This window comes from Manacus candei, unplaced genomic scaffold, assembly GCF_025592945.1.
Source record: "Manacus candei isolate 608988 ecotype Guabito, Panama unplaced genomic scaffold, ASM2559294v1 h1tg000002l, whole genome shotgun sequence".
NCBI lineage: Eukaryota > Metazoa > Chordata > Aves > Passeriformes > Pipridae > Manacus > Manacus candei.
The window spans coordinates 7,135,730-7,153,063 of NW_026138050.1; the positions used below are offsets into that span (position 1 = coordinate 7,135,730).

At 40.3% G+C, this 17,334-nt stretch overlaps 2 protein-coding genes across 6 annotated transcripts in view; both read right to left on the reverse strand.

Annotated features, from left to right (window-relative positions):
- LMTK2 (lemur tyrosine kinase 2) overlaps positions 1–17,334 on the reverse strand; it is a 58,098-nt gene that overhangs the window by 8,703 nt on the left and 32,061 nt on the right. Inside the window, exons 11-16 of one of the 5 annotated variants that reach the window (XR_007903127.1) lie at positions 14,168–17,081; positions 12,518–12,653; positions 11,895–12,143; positions 10,659–10,784; positions 6,571–6,743; positions 5,317–5,397 (exon numbers count right to left, since the gene is read on the reverse strand). Coding sequence is in view for 1 of the 5 variants with exons in the window: in XM_051779436.1 (XP_051635396.1) it covers positions 10,756–10,784; positions 11,895–12,143; positions 12,518–12,653; positions 14,168–17,081 (3,328 nt within the window). In the remaining 4 variants the exon portion in view is untranslated. Of the gene's footprint in view, positions 1–125; positions 1,420–5,316; positions 5,398–6,570; positions 6,744–6,774; positions 10,785–11,894; positions 12,144–12,517; positions 12,654–14,167; positions 17,082–17,334 lie in introns of those variants that run through there. The other 4 variants (XR_007903128.1, XR_007903137.1, XR_007903129.1 and 1 more) reach the window with 4 other exon arrangements.
- BHLHA15 (basic helix-loop-helix family member a15) lies at positions 2,439–3,397 on the reverse strand. The gene is made up of 2 exons (XM_051779594.1): positions 3,221–3,397; positions 2,439–3,115 (listed from the first exon to the last, which is right to left on the reverse strand). Exon 2 carries the CDS (start codon positions 3,077–3,079, stop codon positions 2,579–2,581), a length of 501 nt encoding a protein of 166 aa, XP_051635554.1. The 5' UTR covers positions 3,080–3,115; positions 3,221–3,397; the 3' UTR covers positions 2,439–2,578.

A 17,334-nucleotide genomic window follows, 5' to 3' on the forward strand; every position in this document is an offset into this window, starting at 1 on the left:
GATTTACTCATCCCTTTTTCCAACAAGAAACCACCTTCTATTCTCAAAAAAGAGCTTTTCTTCCCCAGTTATTATAATTGGACAGTTTACATTCATTTTTCCTCTGTGTGTGTGACCATATGGAGTTATTTTTATATGATGAGCAGTTTGGTGTGGTCTCAGTACTGTATTTGTAGAAGTAAAACTTATGTTTGCACGTATTTAAGGAATATATTTGGTATTTAATGCCAAGGAAAGCACTGTTTCCAAGTCCAAATGTGAATGAAGACTGAAGATGCTTAACTGTTTCAAAAGAACCTGTTGATCTTTTCAGTATGTGAGTAGAGATTTCGGATTTATACCTACCTTGTGGGAGAATCATAAATAACATGTTTGCATTAATTACCATTATAGGTTTTGCATAACTTGCACAGTATCTTGTCCAAATAAATAACGTTATTACATGTATTTTTAGAGAATTATTAGGATTGTATTTTCTCTGCATTGTATCCAAAAGATTTTTCCTTTTAATAGTCAGTGTTTACATATCCAACAATCAACCTGATTGCACACAATAAGCTTGATAATGTACCTTTGCATTTTTCCCTACATTGCCAAGTTTTACTTACTTTACTGTAAATAGCTGGGTTTAAGTGAAAAAAAAAAAAGATAAATTATAAGTTGGTTGTGTTTGAGTACTAAGTATTTGCCTTCTAAAATGATTATTTAGAAAAATTATTTAATTTAAAATATAATGTCATTGTTGTGGCTAGTTAAAATAAGGAAAAGTGACTTTAAATTAAAGCAATTTTGAAAAATAAAAGTAATTTATCAGAAAAAAACCCGCTTCTTAAAAAAATCCCTTTTGGCATCTCCAAGAGCACAGCACTTCAGAAATGACCAAAGAGCATCCCACATCTCTAACTTGGAGAGGTGCTGAGTGGAACAACAGAAAGAAAAGGCCTTGGAATTACTTATTTCTCCCATTACAATCAGACAACTTATAAATACAATAAGGACTAATTTATCAACACAGGGCAGCTGTTGAATGGAATAAGATCCAGCACTGTAATGGCAACTGAAATCTGTAACTCAGCAATACTTCAATTAACATTGGAATCACATCTATTTTAGTGTGAAAACAGTTCAAAAGCTAAGAAAATGTCAGGTTGAGGCAGGATCCAAATAATCTCTCCAGTAAGGCAACCACACACACAAACCATTGTGTTGTTCTACATCACAGCTGTGGATTGTTATGGGGGGGGAAACAATTCACATCCCTGACCAGCCAGTCCAGGAGACCTCACCTTCTAGTCCAAATGAAATCATCATGCTGTGCTGGAGCAAAACAAATAACACACCAACTGCACAGAGCAGCACAACCTTCATGGATCCAATAAATCCTCCCTCAGCCACTGTTTCTCCTTGGACAGCCCTACTCTGTGGGAAGAAGAGACACACCACAAAGTCTGTCAATCCCAGTGGTGCATGAGATGCCAAATGTCCCCTCTGCTATCCCAGCACAGGCCTGGGGGTGTGGGGAGGACGAGCTGTACCAAGGGGACCCCACAGGCACCAACTGAGGCCCCTCCAGCTTCAGGTGTGAGAATACAAGAGAAAATGAGGGTTCCTCAGGGACAGAAAACATTGTAGTGTAAGAGGGGAAATGGGGGGAGGAGAGGTGAAAAAAACCCTCATTTTCCTTTTTGAAGAGTTTCTGCATTTATTGTTTTATAGTACCAGAATCTAATACTAACCCATAAAGAACATGATCACATCACAGGCTTCATTAGCAAATAATTTAAATTGGCTAAATCATGTCTAACTTAAACTATACTAAAGCATTTTTATCATTGTTTTGGCAAAAATAAGTCATTTGTCCCTTATTTATTATTTGTATTGCAATGATACCCAGACATCCACTAAAGGATGGTCTAGAAACACAGACCAGAACTGCTCTTACTCTAGAGAGCTTACAGCCTAAGAAAGCTTTGCAGATGTTTGCATCAACAAGTATTTTAGAAGTTCTTATGCTTTGCACGTTCAAAATTATCAGAGCAGATCCATAAAAGATAAATATTAAGATGAATATTCAGATTTAGTGACTGATTTCCCATCCAGTCACTTCAGTCATCAATTTTATTTTCCTCTGTGGCCTGGGAGATCACAACAGGCACTGCAAGGCTGGGGAACAGAGCTACAGCCACAATTCCCCAAGCTCCAAAGAACTCAGGTGACACAGACCTTAAAAGCTCAACTCACAACCTTCCCAAGGAGGGTGACTTTCAAAAGTTACTAAATCCTTATATTCAAGTCAACTCCAGTGTTACAGGATAGGTTTCCAAGCTCTGGCAAACCCACAAATACATTCATTATGCTCTGAAAAATTCTTATCGTTTAAGGTAGCTTTTTAATATGCCATATAAACTATAGCCATGAGTGTTGCCTGTTTGTCTTAAAAAAAAAAAAAAAAAGAGGGGAGAGCTGGAGGCAAAAACAGTCTCTTAAAAGCTCCAATTCCTGACATGTATTATGATGTAAGAAGGAAAAATAATGATGGCAGCAGCTAACTGTGGGTGTTCTGGCTGAAGCTATGAACCTACATGGCACATTTCTGTAGATGTTCCTCATGGTCATCCTCCCCATGCTGCTGCTGATAATGTTGGTACAATTTGGACCCCCAGGTTCCCCCCATCCCTTCTGCTGCTGGAAAGTGTCCATTGGACATATTGAGTATAATGGAGGTCAAGGACTTAATGTAGTTTTTGGCCAGTGTGAGAGTCTCTATTTTGGACAATTTGTTCTCAGCCCTCACGTGAGGGATCACCTCCCGCAGGGCCTGGAACGCGTTGTTGAGCTTGTGCATTCTCTGTCTCTCCCTCTCGTTGCTTTCCAGCCTCCTCAGATGCCTGTCCTTGGTGCTCCAAGGGCGCTTGGCTCTGGCTGCACTGATCTTACTGCTCTCCTTGTTTCCCCCATTCCTCCTTTCTCTGCGTCGCAAACATTTGGCCAGTTCTTTTTTTCTCATGGCTGACTCCTCAGAAAATGCTTCTTTGTCAACAGTTTGCCTTTGCTTCTTTCCTTTGGTTTTAGTCTTCATGATTTGCTGGATGTGCTGGTATTAAGCACCACTGTGCTGTAAAAACATGCCCCCGATATGGTTGGCTGTTGTACAGTTCCCTGCTGAGCCGATGATCCGGTGCAGGTTGGTTTGATGTGTTTGTTTACTTGGTTCACTTACTGGAAAACCGTCACTGGCTCTCAATTTAAGTGACGTTCGTTTTAGAAGCTGTGAATGTTGTTACTCAAGATGACCTGTGCAGATGAACAGAGGAGAAAATCCTTTTGTAGAGAACAGATCCTCCTTCAGCTGGCAGGAAGAAGTTACAGAGGGAGCAGAGGACAAGTGAATGGAACCACAGAAAGAAGATGCAGTGAGTCACCTACTGGTGAAAAACAGATGCTTCTGCTTTCTTTAGAAGTAGGTCTCAAACTAGAGAGATTTCTCTGTACATAAGAGAAAATGGTCCCCAAGCTAATCCAGTTTTCCTGTAGAAAAGTGAACTACAACTCAAAACTCATGTAGAGTACAATGGTCAATTAGATTTGATAACATGTTGCTTCAATTTTTTGATCTCATGCACTCCTGTTGTGTCACAGCTCATTACCCCACACTATAATAAAACCATACACGGCTTCACTCTACCTGTGTGGGGGCGTATTAGACAGAGCCCTCAGGTTCTTACTCAGAGTAATTCTCCTTGAACTCCTGGCAATTGCTTTGTATAGGAACAGATTCCCACTATGTTTCCGAGCAGTCCACTAGAGGGACACATGGCACACTCACTTCCTGGAGAAGCTCAGAGTCAGCCACGTGTTTTCAGCTGCAGTATTTCTGCATTCTGGGCTAGTCTTCGTGTCCCTCCCCCCCCCAAAAAAAAAACAAAAACAAGCACTTCCCTCTTCCAACAATAATCCATTAACTGCAGGGCTTAATTGCAGTTGCTGCCCCAGATCGACAGCAGCAGGGCAGGTTATTTCCCAGGTTATCCAAAAAAGACACAGCAACACTCCTTCCCCCATATTAGCAGGGCAGATGACAGCATTGATATTTTACTCTATCTCAGCCTAGATTCTGTGCCCACACTACATCTGAAGAAAACAGCCTTACAGCAACCCTGCTTCTAACACCAACCATCAGAGTTACTGAGAGACATTCTCAGAATGTTCCTTCTGTGCTCTTACACTTGATGTAGTCAGAGAAAGGTTTGGTCTAAACAAAATATATTTTTATACCAGTTCTATTACATAGGAGCAGCTTGAGAGTTGGTGAGCCAATAAAAAATAAATAAAAGAAGAAGCAAAACCTTGCCCCAGGTGTGTGACTGCCCCAGCACAGGACATCACCCTCAGCTGGAGCAGGTGGTGGCAGTTCCCGGGTGTGCTGTGGTAAACACCACTTCCCCTCTTGTTTCTCATTTCTCTAGAGCCAAGCTCAGCTGCTGGGCAGGCAGGGACTCAGTTCTCTGCCTGGGAGGGCACCCTGGCCATCCCCAGTTCTGTACTACCAGGGAGGCAGTTTTAGCAAACATGACAGGAACTCACAAAGCAGCTGGGTGAGGGTGGCACCCAGGTGATGAATGCTGAGAGAAAGACAGCACCAAGCAGCTCGGCTGTGGGAGCCTAAAAGAAATGCTGGAGACACAGGGGTATCTTCAGCAGGAAAACAGCATAAAGGGCAAGCACTGGGTTTGTTCTGGACTGTTTGTGTAATCAGCAGAAAAGGCCCAACTGCAGGACAGCACAAAGCACCACTGGGGAGAGCTGCTGCTTGGAAGGAAAACAGCCCACAGGACTTGGTGAAGAAGAGATTCATGGAGGCAGCCAGCAGAGAAAGCTGGAAGAAAATCCAAGAGAAAGGAACCTTCAGCAAACTGTGGGAGCAAAGTAATCTTTAAAACTGCAGACTGGGCAAAAGCAGTTGGGATATGATGGGATAAGAAGGTGCCTAGCTGGCTGAGGTCTGCTTTCAGACTGCTGCATGCTGCCCTAACCCTGAGAAGAGACCCTACGGAGCCACAGGAGCTGCTGGGACCCCCCAGGGAGGTGGTACGAGTGTGCAAGGAGGAAACAGATGGAGGAGGAGTTCAGAAGCAACACACTGGGGTGGTCAAGAGAAACCAAAGAGAGAGAGCAGCCAAATACCAACACATTTTCCACCCTCTGCAGCCGTCTATCAGGGCTGGTGTCCCTCCACTGTGACTTACCACTGCACCAGCTGCAGAGAACGTGCTTAAGGCCCACGGGGCAACATAGCAGAGACCCACGGGGAGCCAGGAGCAGCAGGAGGCTCTGCGGGGGCAACAGGGACGGAAGGCTGCAGGTCCTCTAGCCAAGCCAGGGTCTGTCAGCAGGAGCCTGCGAGGGAAGCAGGACGTGCCTGTCGCTGAGGGGGCCGCAGGGGCGGCGGGGCAGCGCTGGCACAGCCCCGGAGGCCCGAGCCCCGCAGGCTGAGGCCGCCGCAGGTGCCGGCCGGGCCGCCCGACACGTCGCTTTAGCAGCGGGGGCGGGCCCGGCGCGGGCGGGCGGGAGCTGCGGTCCCACCGCGGGGAGGCACCGGGCAGGGACACCGGGCACCGCCGACACCCCCTCACCACAGCCGGGGCCGTGCATGGGCACAGCGGCCGGCACAAGGCTCCCTGCCGGTTTCGGGATGGTCACAAGGCTCCCGGGGGCACATGGCAGGGGGAGCAGCACTGCAGCAGCGCGGGTGTCACTGACGGGCACTGAGCCGGGCACTGCCACCACAGCACGGGGCAGTCCAGTGCCTCCTTCAGCGGGTGGAGGGGGCCAAAGGCTGTGTCAGCTCTGTTCTGCCAAGGGCTGAGCAAGTTCTCAGCCCCCGTGTGACACCGGCCCACAGACACAGCAATGCCATCCCCTACAGGGAGTTGTTGCTGCTAAAGATTGCAAGTTCTCAAATTCTTCGGTAATAGGTTCTATATAGGATGACCAATTTAGTGTCATGGGATCTTTTACATCTGCTCTCATTAATGATGGCTGCCTTGGTCAAGTTTCAGCGCAGTAGTTATATTTTACCTAATGAAGTTGTTATCTTGCTATCAGTTTCTCATTCCCAGCTCTCAGCAGCTGCCAGGACTCAAGGGCTGCGATGTGATGTGGGGGCTTCCCCCCCAGCCTCCACTAACCCCTGACTGCTGCCAGCCCCATCCCAAACTGAAGGAATAACAGGGAAAACCAGCACTCTCCTCCTGCCTCACCACGTGCTCAGGCTGGAACAGTCTCAATGTCATGTGAAAGAAGCTCCCAATGTACACAAGGACTACATTTACCTCTTTGGTCCTTCAGCACATGCACTTGGATTGAAAGAAACCACAAAAATCTTCTAGAAAGAAATTAAATGAATACTGAGAAAACATCATTAACCTGTTTTCTGAAGAGTACTTATAAATTTTGAAGTCTGCATTCTTCTTACTGATACTTAATTCTATGATTAAAACCAATATTCAGTGTTCAGAACTACAGTTTGTATTTCAATTATTGCTGCTCTACTGACTGTACACACATTACCTGAGGTTCTCACAAGGATGATATTGGAAGAAATTAATGGTAACTACACTATTTAGTGTAGACTCATCTGCTGGGACTGTGTCTTTGAACTTTTGGTACTTTCTCAACCTCCGGACTCTAATAAATATATCTTACACTGGAACTACACTGTGGACCTGATCCATTGCTGCCATCTGTTTAAAAATGAACAAACAGACAAAGAGATTATAAATATATAACTGTATTTTATTTTTAATATTAAATATTTTTAAATTACAAGCAGTTTCTTGAATCACACTATGCATGATAATCAATATACAGTAGAAATTACAATTTAAAAATGTACACAATTTAAAGACATTTTGACCTGAAATTTCATTAACTATGATATATTGCCATAAACCTCATACCTGTATTAAATTACAATAGGAAAACCTCATACCTATGATTTTGTTACATAGTTTCTCATTTACAAATAGAATTAAACATTATATATACACACACATCAGTACCATTTATCATTTAAGTTACACCTACATCTGTGCAAGTTCAAACAATTTCATAAACAAAATTAACTGTAAGTCATATTCAAGTTTCTGAAAAACAGGCTGCTGGTATTACAAATACTTATTTTCAATAAGTTTATATGATGCTTGACTCTCCTCTAGATTTCTTCCTGTTTTGTACCAAAACTTTTAACATACAAGGATATTTCTGTATGACTTAAAGCTGAAGTAATTTTGTACACTCCACTCTTATTTAAGGCTATTTCTTATAAGGCTAAAATACTTGGATTCCACCTTTCAGCAACTCCAACACAAATAGTCATGTCACTGACACCTGACAACGCTGACATTTTAGGATAGTGCTTAATTGTAAAAAAAAAAAAAAAAAAAGGTCTCTCTACTAACCAGCCTCCTTATGAAAGAGATTGAGTACTACATAAAAATCTGCTAAAAATACTGATAAAAAGAATGAGGCTTAAATGGCTTTCATTAGTGCATCAACAAGGATATGAAAAAAAAAAAGTTAAATCCGCTCATTTCATGAAAATGGCAATTTCCATAAATGCAGTTATACACAGTGTATCTGCAGCTGGGGGATTTGGGAGAGTACAGGTGTTCCCATGGAAACTGGACACTCTTCTCGCTCTCTTGGCTTCTTACTACAGATCCCAAGTTTTAAACAAACTTCTTTAGGTGGGAAAAATCAGATCTTTTAAATACCTTTAGTAGCCAAATTGAGACAATGCCTTCATTATTCAAACAATCCAGGTATTCTACTAGAGAAGGAATTAAACTGTAACCAGTCCTCATAATAAACCATTGAAAATAGATACATGTACTCCTCAAAGAGAGACCAGGCTTAAGTAGCTAGTGCAAGAAATTACCTGTAGTGAATGGTTTGTAGCAAATCCCCTCATTATAATGTAACACATTGGAATTACTGATTCATCTTCATTGTGCCACTTGACTGCCAGGCAGATATTGAAGTATTGCTAGTAGTTGATCAGATCTTTAAGTATATTTTTCCCCCAAAAGACCATCTATATTATTGCAATCCAGCCTACTGGATTACTGAAATTAAAATCCTTGTTTAAGTGAGGTGAGTCAACTTTAAATATTTCTTTCTCTTCATTGTACAGCTAAAATGGACATTACCTTGCTTAATATAATACACATCTAATTCTGGAAAAAATGCTCCTTTGGCAATTCATTAGCAATGAGTCCATGTGGACAAAGGAGTAAACTTTCACTTCCTGTGTAAGATTTTCTTTAAACTCAGGTAGAGAACAAAAATCTTGGATTCCCATCAAGCAAAGAAAATTCTCTATGTGCAAGATAAACATCTGATTCTCCAGACTTATAAGAAACAAAATGAACCACCAAATTACAACATTCTGCAGTATATACTTTTACTTAACTCTGGATTAATTTTGTAAAGCAAATGATTCAAAATTAAGGCTGAACTCCAGGTCTGCCAGGCTTCTCACCACACAAGGCAGACAAGCCCACACGTTCTTTGCAGACCATTGTGGAGTTCCATTCTTACTGTGGTGAGAATTGCAGAAGACAGATGAAATGCCCTAAATCTAGCTGTATCAAGGAGTTTAATGTTGGAATCACAGAATTTCTAAGCAATAATTTGTGCACAAAGTCTATTACCAATATTTTTAAATATTTGGAGTAGTGCACAGCTTCCTTAAACCCTCTACAGTATATACTGTAAGCCTGTATTAAGAACTACTTGACTTTGCCTTTTAAATCATGTTCTGGGAAAAGTCCATGGGAAAATTCAGTTCCTCACTTCATACTGAAGAACAGTTCTGACTAACTCCAAACCTGAGTGCCTCATCAGAAAAAGATATCTCAACAATTCATTGGCAACTTCAAATAACATAATAACTACATCGTTCCCTTTTGATCAGTATGGAAGCCATTCTGGTTAAGGGCTAAACAATGCTGGAAAAAAAAAACAATTGACATATTCCTGTCATTTTAAAACATACTTAAAAATCAAAATTAACATAGAGGTATACAAAAAAAATTACACATCTGAAAATATCTAGTTTTCCCATCTTCATCTGATGAAAATTCTCTGGTGACAGGATCTGGACACAGAGCACTTGGACCACCATTAGCTCAAGCCCTGCCAAAACCGCCACTAAAATACAAAGTACTTCATATTTCAGCACATTTGTATTGTAGTGTCCTAAACCACAAACCCAGGTAAACTGTTCCTATCAGTGTTTCCTACAGATCCACAGCTGCATAAGGCATTCCAAGAGGTCAGGGATTTGTTTCTCAACTGAACTCACTTTGGAGTAATAATTAAGGATAACTTTTTTCCGAGCAGTTGGAAGGGCTGAAGCAGCCAGATACATGGGAGAGTGGGGAGGTTAAACCCCCCCAGTGTCTTCCCTTCCCTACAGACTTCAGAGCTAACTTACAGGATGGCACCCTTTGCTCAGGATGCATTTCAAGGTGTACCATGCAGCCTTGCAGACATTTTAAAGTGGGTCTGGTCTTCCCAAGGGTGCAAAACTGGGCATTAACTGTTAATCCAAACCTTCACTGTCATCACATCACCGAGAGGTAGATTTACCACAGGCCTCTGAACAGAGCCCCGTCTGCCGTCGGCAGAAGAGCTTCAAAATTCACAGAATGTACAACTGAAGGGCCGAGTGTACCCAAAGCCAGGCTACTGAAATCAGTCTTTTTATAAGATTCATAAATTCCACAGTTTTGTACAGCCAATTTTTGCTCTTCCTTCTCCAAGGCAGAAATTGCAGTAAAAACTGGAAGGCCCTTAATTGTGATATAGTCAGATGCTATTACAGTTTGAGCAGTCAGTAGGATCATATGTAGGAATTAAGAGACATTCTCTCTCTTTCATCTAAAAATTCCAGAGTATATCATATATTCTTTTCCAGTTTCCTATAAAACATGAACACTAACAACCATTCTATAATCATTATCATTTAGAAATGGTACTGAATATAAGATTTCAGCAAGTCTAACATAATACTCAGAAGTTATGTACGTTTTACAAGTACCGTGCATAGCAAAGGCTACAAAAAGGACAAATTAAACTGGATAACTGGGCCAATTCAACTTGTCTTATTTTCCTTGAAAGATTTAAGATTTTGATTCTGTACATCATCAGGAAATAAAGGAAGAATAATCCATAGTGCAATTGTAATAAGCAAAGTAATATGTAGTGATATCTTTTTGAATAAATATGGCTCACTACTGATCAACTATCATTCATACAGTTCCATCAACACAGCCACCTGTTGCACAGGACAGTTATACACAATTCTACAACAGGTGTAGGTTCAAATAGATAATGAACTACATGGAAAAATATAAAAAGAATATTATACAATCTCATACATAAACCAGACTGTAGTGTAATTGCTTTACTTGTTTAAGTTATCTGAAAAATACTTCAAGTACTTGAAAACAGCGGCAGAATCGTCTGTCAATGAAAAGCAAAATTGCACTGATTTAAAAATACATTACAAAGTTAAATACACATTCAAATTAATGTCCTGATTTAACATTGCTTTCAGTGTTTACTTTCGTTTCTCAGTACTTCTTGATTACCTGTGTTACTCCAGGAGGAACCAGAGTTTACATAAAGAAGTCTCAGACACAAAGTCTGTGTGTTTTATGTATGTAGTCCGAGGAAGTTTAAATTAATTTAGTCTTTTTCTCCATCTTCACTGCTTCCTATTAATAGAGGAAAGGTCATAAAGTACAGTGAGATTCTTCTGCACAACCCTCAGTTCTTTGTAAGACTCTTCCTAGAACTTGGCATTGGTTTGGTTAATCTTTCCCTACAGCTTTCAACTACTGTAAACATTTGGTACATTTATTCATAGACATCTGCTTCAATCACACAGTTCAATGTCACTTCCCAGGACACATAAGGCAATGCAGGATGTCCAAAACAATCTCTCTTATCTGTAAGTTACTAAGCAGCAAACATTATCTAATCAATAAGCACAATACAGGAACAATACAACTCTCTTTAACACTGATTACACATTTATAGACATTGCCCATTAGCAAGGCTCTGCAATCAGTAACATTTATTTTTAATAATGCAACGTGTTACCGAGATTAATAATATGCCAAACTGATTCAAGTCTCCTTATTTTTGCTTCTCTTAGTCCTCAAAAACATATCAAAGCTTAAATAAGCTTTTTGTTACAGACAAGGCTTGTTAATAAATATACTGCTGGTACTCAATATTGCTCTGAACAGATTGTTTGGCTCTCCTAACAGAAACTATCCTACTCACAGCTCCTGAAAAAATGCTGCAATTCTTGAGAGAATGTCAAGAATGCACTGTCTAAAAAGCAATATGAAAAGAATCTAAACTGTAAAATAAGCTCACACAATAATGGCAGAAACATTATGTTCCTGGCATCCTCACCTGTGCAATGAAAACACAATTGCGACTTAGGACAGTGCAATAGTGAGAATTATTAAGTGCTACAGTGTGGCAGGTGTAACAGCAGTGCTTAGGGACTGCAGAGGTTTCATTTATATAAATATAGCACTAGGGTTTTTACCAGAAAAATTCAGAGCTTGTCCTGTGGTTGAACAGTCTATGGAACACTTACAAGTTTATAGCAACTTGGATGCAAATAATCTCTATGGAAAGCTATGTCTTAACTGAAACACAAGACCAGACATTACCTTTATAGTGCTAAAAATGCATTTATACATTAAGCATTTAAAATAGAACAAGATTTGTTGTACCTATGACTTGTATCTTTGCATAACATTTTTACCTTGTATCTTTAAAATAATTATTACAACTAAATCACTTACCTCCTTGCTCTATATCTGAATCTGTAAGATGGGTAAGAGAAAAGCTTGCCATGTTTGCAGGAGAGATAGAGAATCTGGAATAAGGGGATGAATGTGACCAGTTCTGATCAAGAGTCCTGGAAGGTGGAGGTGGAGAGAAGTACTTTGATGGCTGAAGGGGTGATTTAGAACCAATAAGACTATTAGCTGCCTTGGATATAAAGGATGGCTCTGGAGAGGAGAAGTCATCATCCCACTCAAAACCCCCACCTTGAGGGGAAAAAAGAGCAAAAAGCATCATTACACTTCTGTAATGGAAGGTCACACACAGCTTTACAAGTATGCCCCTGGAACACTGCATTAACCCCAAACAAAACCTGTACCCTGGGCTAGAGATTTGTCACCCACAGTTTAGTTTCCTCTCAGGATACCCTGGACACATCAGTATATAAACAACCAGTATCACATTTTGCTCCTCAGGAACATGGGAATCTGATCCCAACTGCAGTGTGTGCTTAGGATGTAAAACTGAAGCCAACGTGGTACAGTGAATTTACAAATCACATTTAATTTAAATGACATTTCAGAAAAGACTCTGCATAAAACAGTCTCAGTCCCTGCTGTGTATAAATATATTCAAGTACCTTCTTCATCTGTTGAGCTTTCTGAATTTGCAAATCTGTTTAAGTAGCCAAGACTGGAGGATGGGACAGGAGAGCTGCCAGCGCCTTCCCCGTTCACGTCCACCCCACGGCTTCCCAGCTCCTTGGTGGGGGTTTCCTGAGGCAAAAAAGGCACTGCTGTAACTCTTTTTCCACACAACGTGTCCCTGCCCCACAAATACACTGCCCCACATTGCCATCAGGTCAAACGTGGAATTAAAAGGTCTGTGAACTGTTCCTACTACACAACAAAACTTTGAGCTATAGATTAAGCACATGTAAGTACTTCTAGTTCCAGTGAAAGCTGTATCACATCTGTGCTGAAATACATGCAGGAAATCACTATTTAAATATTATTTATTATATAAAAAGGTTTCATATTTCTAGGAACAAAGCTAAAATATCTTCCAATTGAAAACAGTTCCCTTATCAGCCTAACATAGGTAGGGGTTTTTTTCCTCTTTAATAAAACCTTATCCCATCTCCCAACATTTTATTTTTCTTTTTAATCCCTTAATCAAGCTTTAGGATAAAGAGACAGACTTTGTACAGCTGGTGTTGGAAGCAGCCAACATTTTATCAGTTACTGGAATAACAAGTAAAGAGTTCAACAACTAAGAGCAGTTTCAATATAGCTAATTTTTTTCCTTCCCCTCTGACAAAAGGATTACTATTCTACAGGCTACCTAAACACAAATATATCACCTATGTTTTCTATTCCAAAACACAGTTAACTCCAATATTTATGTACGTCATCATAAGCAACATTTCCAAAGCTTGACAATGTGACTGTTCTTTTAAACTCACTGGACTAGTTTAGTTGCCATAATGTTAAAATACAATCCCCTCTGTATCCAGTTACAGAAGTTAAAAATTGATAAAGCAGACAGGGAAACAAAGGTAACCTTGAATTTTATAAGCAGATCAGTATTTCACTGAACATGAATCACACTGGATTAATAAAAATTAGCATTACCATCTGCATGCTGTTCTCATCTTCCCTCATGATTTTAGGTAAATTTGCTTTAGTGCTAAGTAACACAACAGTCAGAGTCAGGTTTCAGTTTGGGGTTTTTTTGTTTCCTTAGTTGTTGGCTTTTTTCCCCTTTCTTCCTTTCTTTTATAAAGGCATCTGAACTTAAAGTCCTCAAACACATTAAACAGAGAAGCTGCTTCTATAAAGTTACAACAATATTCTGTCAAAATAAATTGATCAGATCTGGTCCATAGTGATGCTGTCTCACATATTCAAATTAAATACAGCTTAAAAACATGACTAAAAAACATGTTTCATCAGCACATCCAATCAAGGGTCCAACAGCAATAGAGATTCAGGACTTGGCAATCAACCCTGCCCAAAGCAAAACCCTCCTACACTTTAAATTAGTGCTGCTATTCTACCAGCAACATAGAACTGCACCTAGCCAAGTAAAAAAGTTCTTTTTTCTTTCTTGTATATTCTTTATGTATAAAAATAACCCACATCTCAAACAAGCTCTAACCCTGCCAAAACAAGAAAGGTAATGTTGTAAAAAGGTTTTCCCCAATATTAAGCTATTTACTCTACTACTACTTGTTTAACACACAAAAAAGCAAACCAACAAAAACTTCAGTCAGTAATTAAAAAATTACCTGATCAAACAAATAGACTGTCACATCATCAAAGAACGTTACAGCCTTTTTCTCATCTTTCCAAAGCTCATGTTGCCTTTCATTCAGAGGTTTTGGAAGTTTCAACAAGCTTCTCAAATGCTTTCCATCATCCTTGTCTGTAACTATCTCAGGTACTTGATGAACAGTTTCATCTTCACTGTCAGAACTCAGACTGTGCATATGAAAAGTCCTCATGTCATCCTCAGAATCACTGTTTTCATCTTCCTCATCTGCATCATCACCGTCTTCTAAATCAAGCATTCCAGAAACACTGAGTTTCCCAAGGTATTTTCCTTCAATATCTGGCTCTTTGAGTTTTTGTCCTTCCATGTGATAGAAGGACTTCTCACTGTTACTCAGATCTAAAGGACCGTGCATGTTGTGCACAGCCTTTAAGTCTCTGTGTGAAAGAAGTTCTGAAGTGTTAGTGCCAACACAAGAGACGCTCTTATGGGAAGTCTCCGATAATTTTATTTCATCCCTTAGGTTGCCTTCCATCTCTATTCCCAGGGAAGTCAGAGTTGCCTCAGCCCACTCATCAGGACACCCCTGCATCCCTACATCCATCTCCTGGATCTCTAAATCGTGGTTTAGTTCTAGTGTTGTGTTTTGATTATCATCCTCCTGGTAATTCCTCACATCACAGATTTGCTGGCTCTCCTCAAACCCATAAGTCTCTTCTGTATGATTCTCCCCTCTGTTGGAAGAAACAACACACACAGGCTCTCTTGACAGATTTACAGACTCCTCTTGTTTTTTATCTGGCTCAGAATCATTATCAGAGAAATAGGCAGAGTCTCTATAGGAATTTTGATTTCCACCCAGAAAAACCACTGGGGTTATTTCAAAATTGCTGTTCACTGCATCTAAACAAGCTGCTGCTTCTGAAACAATGATGACTGGGTTAGAGGGTAAAGCACTGACACTGTTCTCACTGACACCACACAGAGCTGTATCCACACTGGAAGCATCCTCAACAGGGATATGGGAAGTCCATTCTGGAGATTCCAGGTTTTCTGTTTCATAGCCACTGTCAGCAGGTTTATCAGGTGGCAAAAGTTTCTGAGGACTTTGAGTCTGTAAAGATTCTAAAACCTCATTTACATCTAAAGAATCCAAAGAATCAGGTGTCTCTAAGGCTTGTTCTACAGTTTGTATAGGAGAAGGGCTGTCTTCCAAAAGACTATCCTGACTTGTACAGTCTGAAGCAGCAACAGAAATTAAGGTCACCTCTTCTGGAACATCCTTACAGTTCTCAAAGTGATTTGATGTTTCTTGTACTTCCTCCAATAAACATTCATTTTTTTTTAACATGGGAGAACTATCTTGCAAGTTTCTTTTCCTATCTTCCTGATCACTACATTTTTCTCCATTAAAAGTTATTTCATCAGACTTGAAAAGCAGTGCCTGCTTAATCTGTGCATCACACTCATCTGTTTCAACAGCAACACCATAATAAGGACCATTTCCAACATTATTATTTTTGGCATTATAGGATAGCTCTTCTTGACAGAGAGTATCAGTGTTACAGGACACAACTTCATTCACTTCTACATTTGAAAGTTTTCCCTCATCCTTCAAAATAGGAAGATTTCCATGTTTATCACACAATTTATGTGCTGCAGGTGGACTAGAAGATGCCTGCACCTCTACAGGAGTCTGAGAATTCAGATCTTTATTCAGTGTCACTGGGTTAAAATTTTCATCTTTCACTGCTTTAAGACTCTCATGTATTAAAGAAAAGACCTGTGCATTTTCAGCCAGCACAGGCTCAGGCTCTACAGAGTTTTTATTTGAAGTTTCTAATATACTTTTTAGAACATCATCTGATTTTTGCCCCAGATCACTGCTGGTTTTCTTAGAGAATAACCCTGTTAATAAGTTCTTCTCTTGAAGAAATAAGAAGTTATCAGAAAGTTCTTCTAAAGATATCACATCAGATTGGTTAGAGATATTTTCACATAAGGAAACTGTTTCTTTTTCAGAAGTATGACTAGAATGCTCTTCCTCAGAGCATCCTATTGCCTTTCTATCATCTGTGTTTGAGTTCAAAACAGTCGGTTTAAAGTCTTTAGGAATATCATTTGTTTCAGCAAACCCAAGTATTTTTCTGTTTGTCAGTTCTTCTGATCTGTCAATGTCATTAAATATACTCTGGAAAGGACTTTCTGGGCTACCAGTAGCAGGCAAAAATTCCTCTTTAGGATCTGTATTGTAGTGGAAGAAGTCCCCATCAGTACTAGATTCTTCAACATCAAGATCCCTGAGAACCGTGAAATGAGAACTTTTTTCTTGTACAGCTTCTTGATGATCAACTTCTGTTGTTAGCACAACTGACTGGTTATCAAAATTCATGCTGCAGCCACTTCCTTTTTCCTCTAATTGGATATAGTAGTCATTTCCCACAGAAAGCTTGTGTGCATCAAACACAGGTAACACCCCAGGGACAGCAAGGGATGCCTCTTGGCCACTTCCATCCTGTGCTCCCGATCCTTGCTCCGACAGTGACCTCTCAAACACCTCCACTGGATAGAAGATACTTGTGTAGGTCATTGCTTCCTCAGGATTCACGGGACCACATTCATCAAAGTGATCGTGTTTAGCTGCCTCCCAGATATACTCAAAGCTGAGCCCATGGCTTGTTTCAGTTACAGTCAGAACCTCCTCCAGCTCATGGCCAAGTCTATCTCCTGTGAAGTGATCCAAGATTGGAAATGCAGAATTACTTGTTTCTCTGTTTGAGGTGTTTGGTTTCAGGGCATTCCACTGCTGTTCAAAATCGATCTCCGAGTCCCTCTGGCTCTGCATGCGGAGGTAAGTCAGGAGTCTGTGCACTTCTTCTGCCGTCGGTCTCTTCTCTGGAGGCAGCCAACAGAACTGCAGAACTTCATACCTACACAAATGGAAACATGTTTCAATAGGTTTCACACTGAAAAGGAATTCATAAAAGTCAGATATCTAACAAGCCTCAGAGTACCAATACCACTGGCAAGAACTTTCACCTCTAGCAAGTCCTTTTACCCCTTTATCCAGGGTTTGCCAGGAGAATGATTCCATGTAGCAATTTCAATGTACTTAAGAGAGCTGAGTAATTTGAGACACTTCTTCAGCAGCTTTAAGAATAAATAAAAACAGTTGAAGTTTAC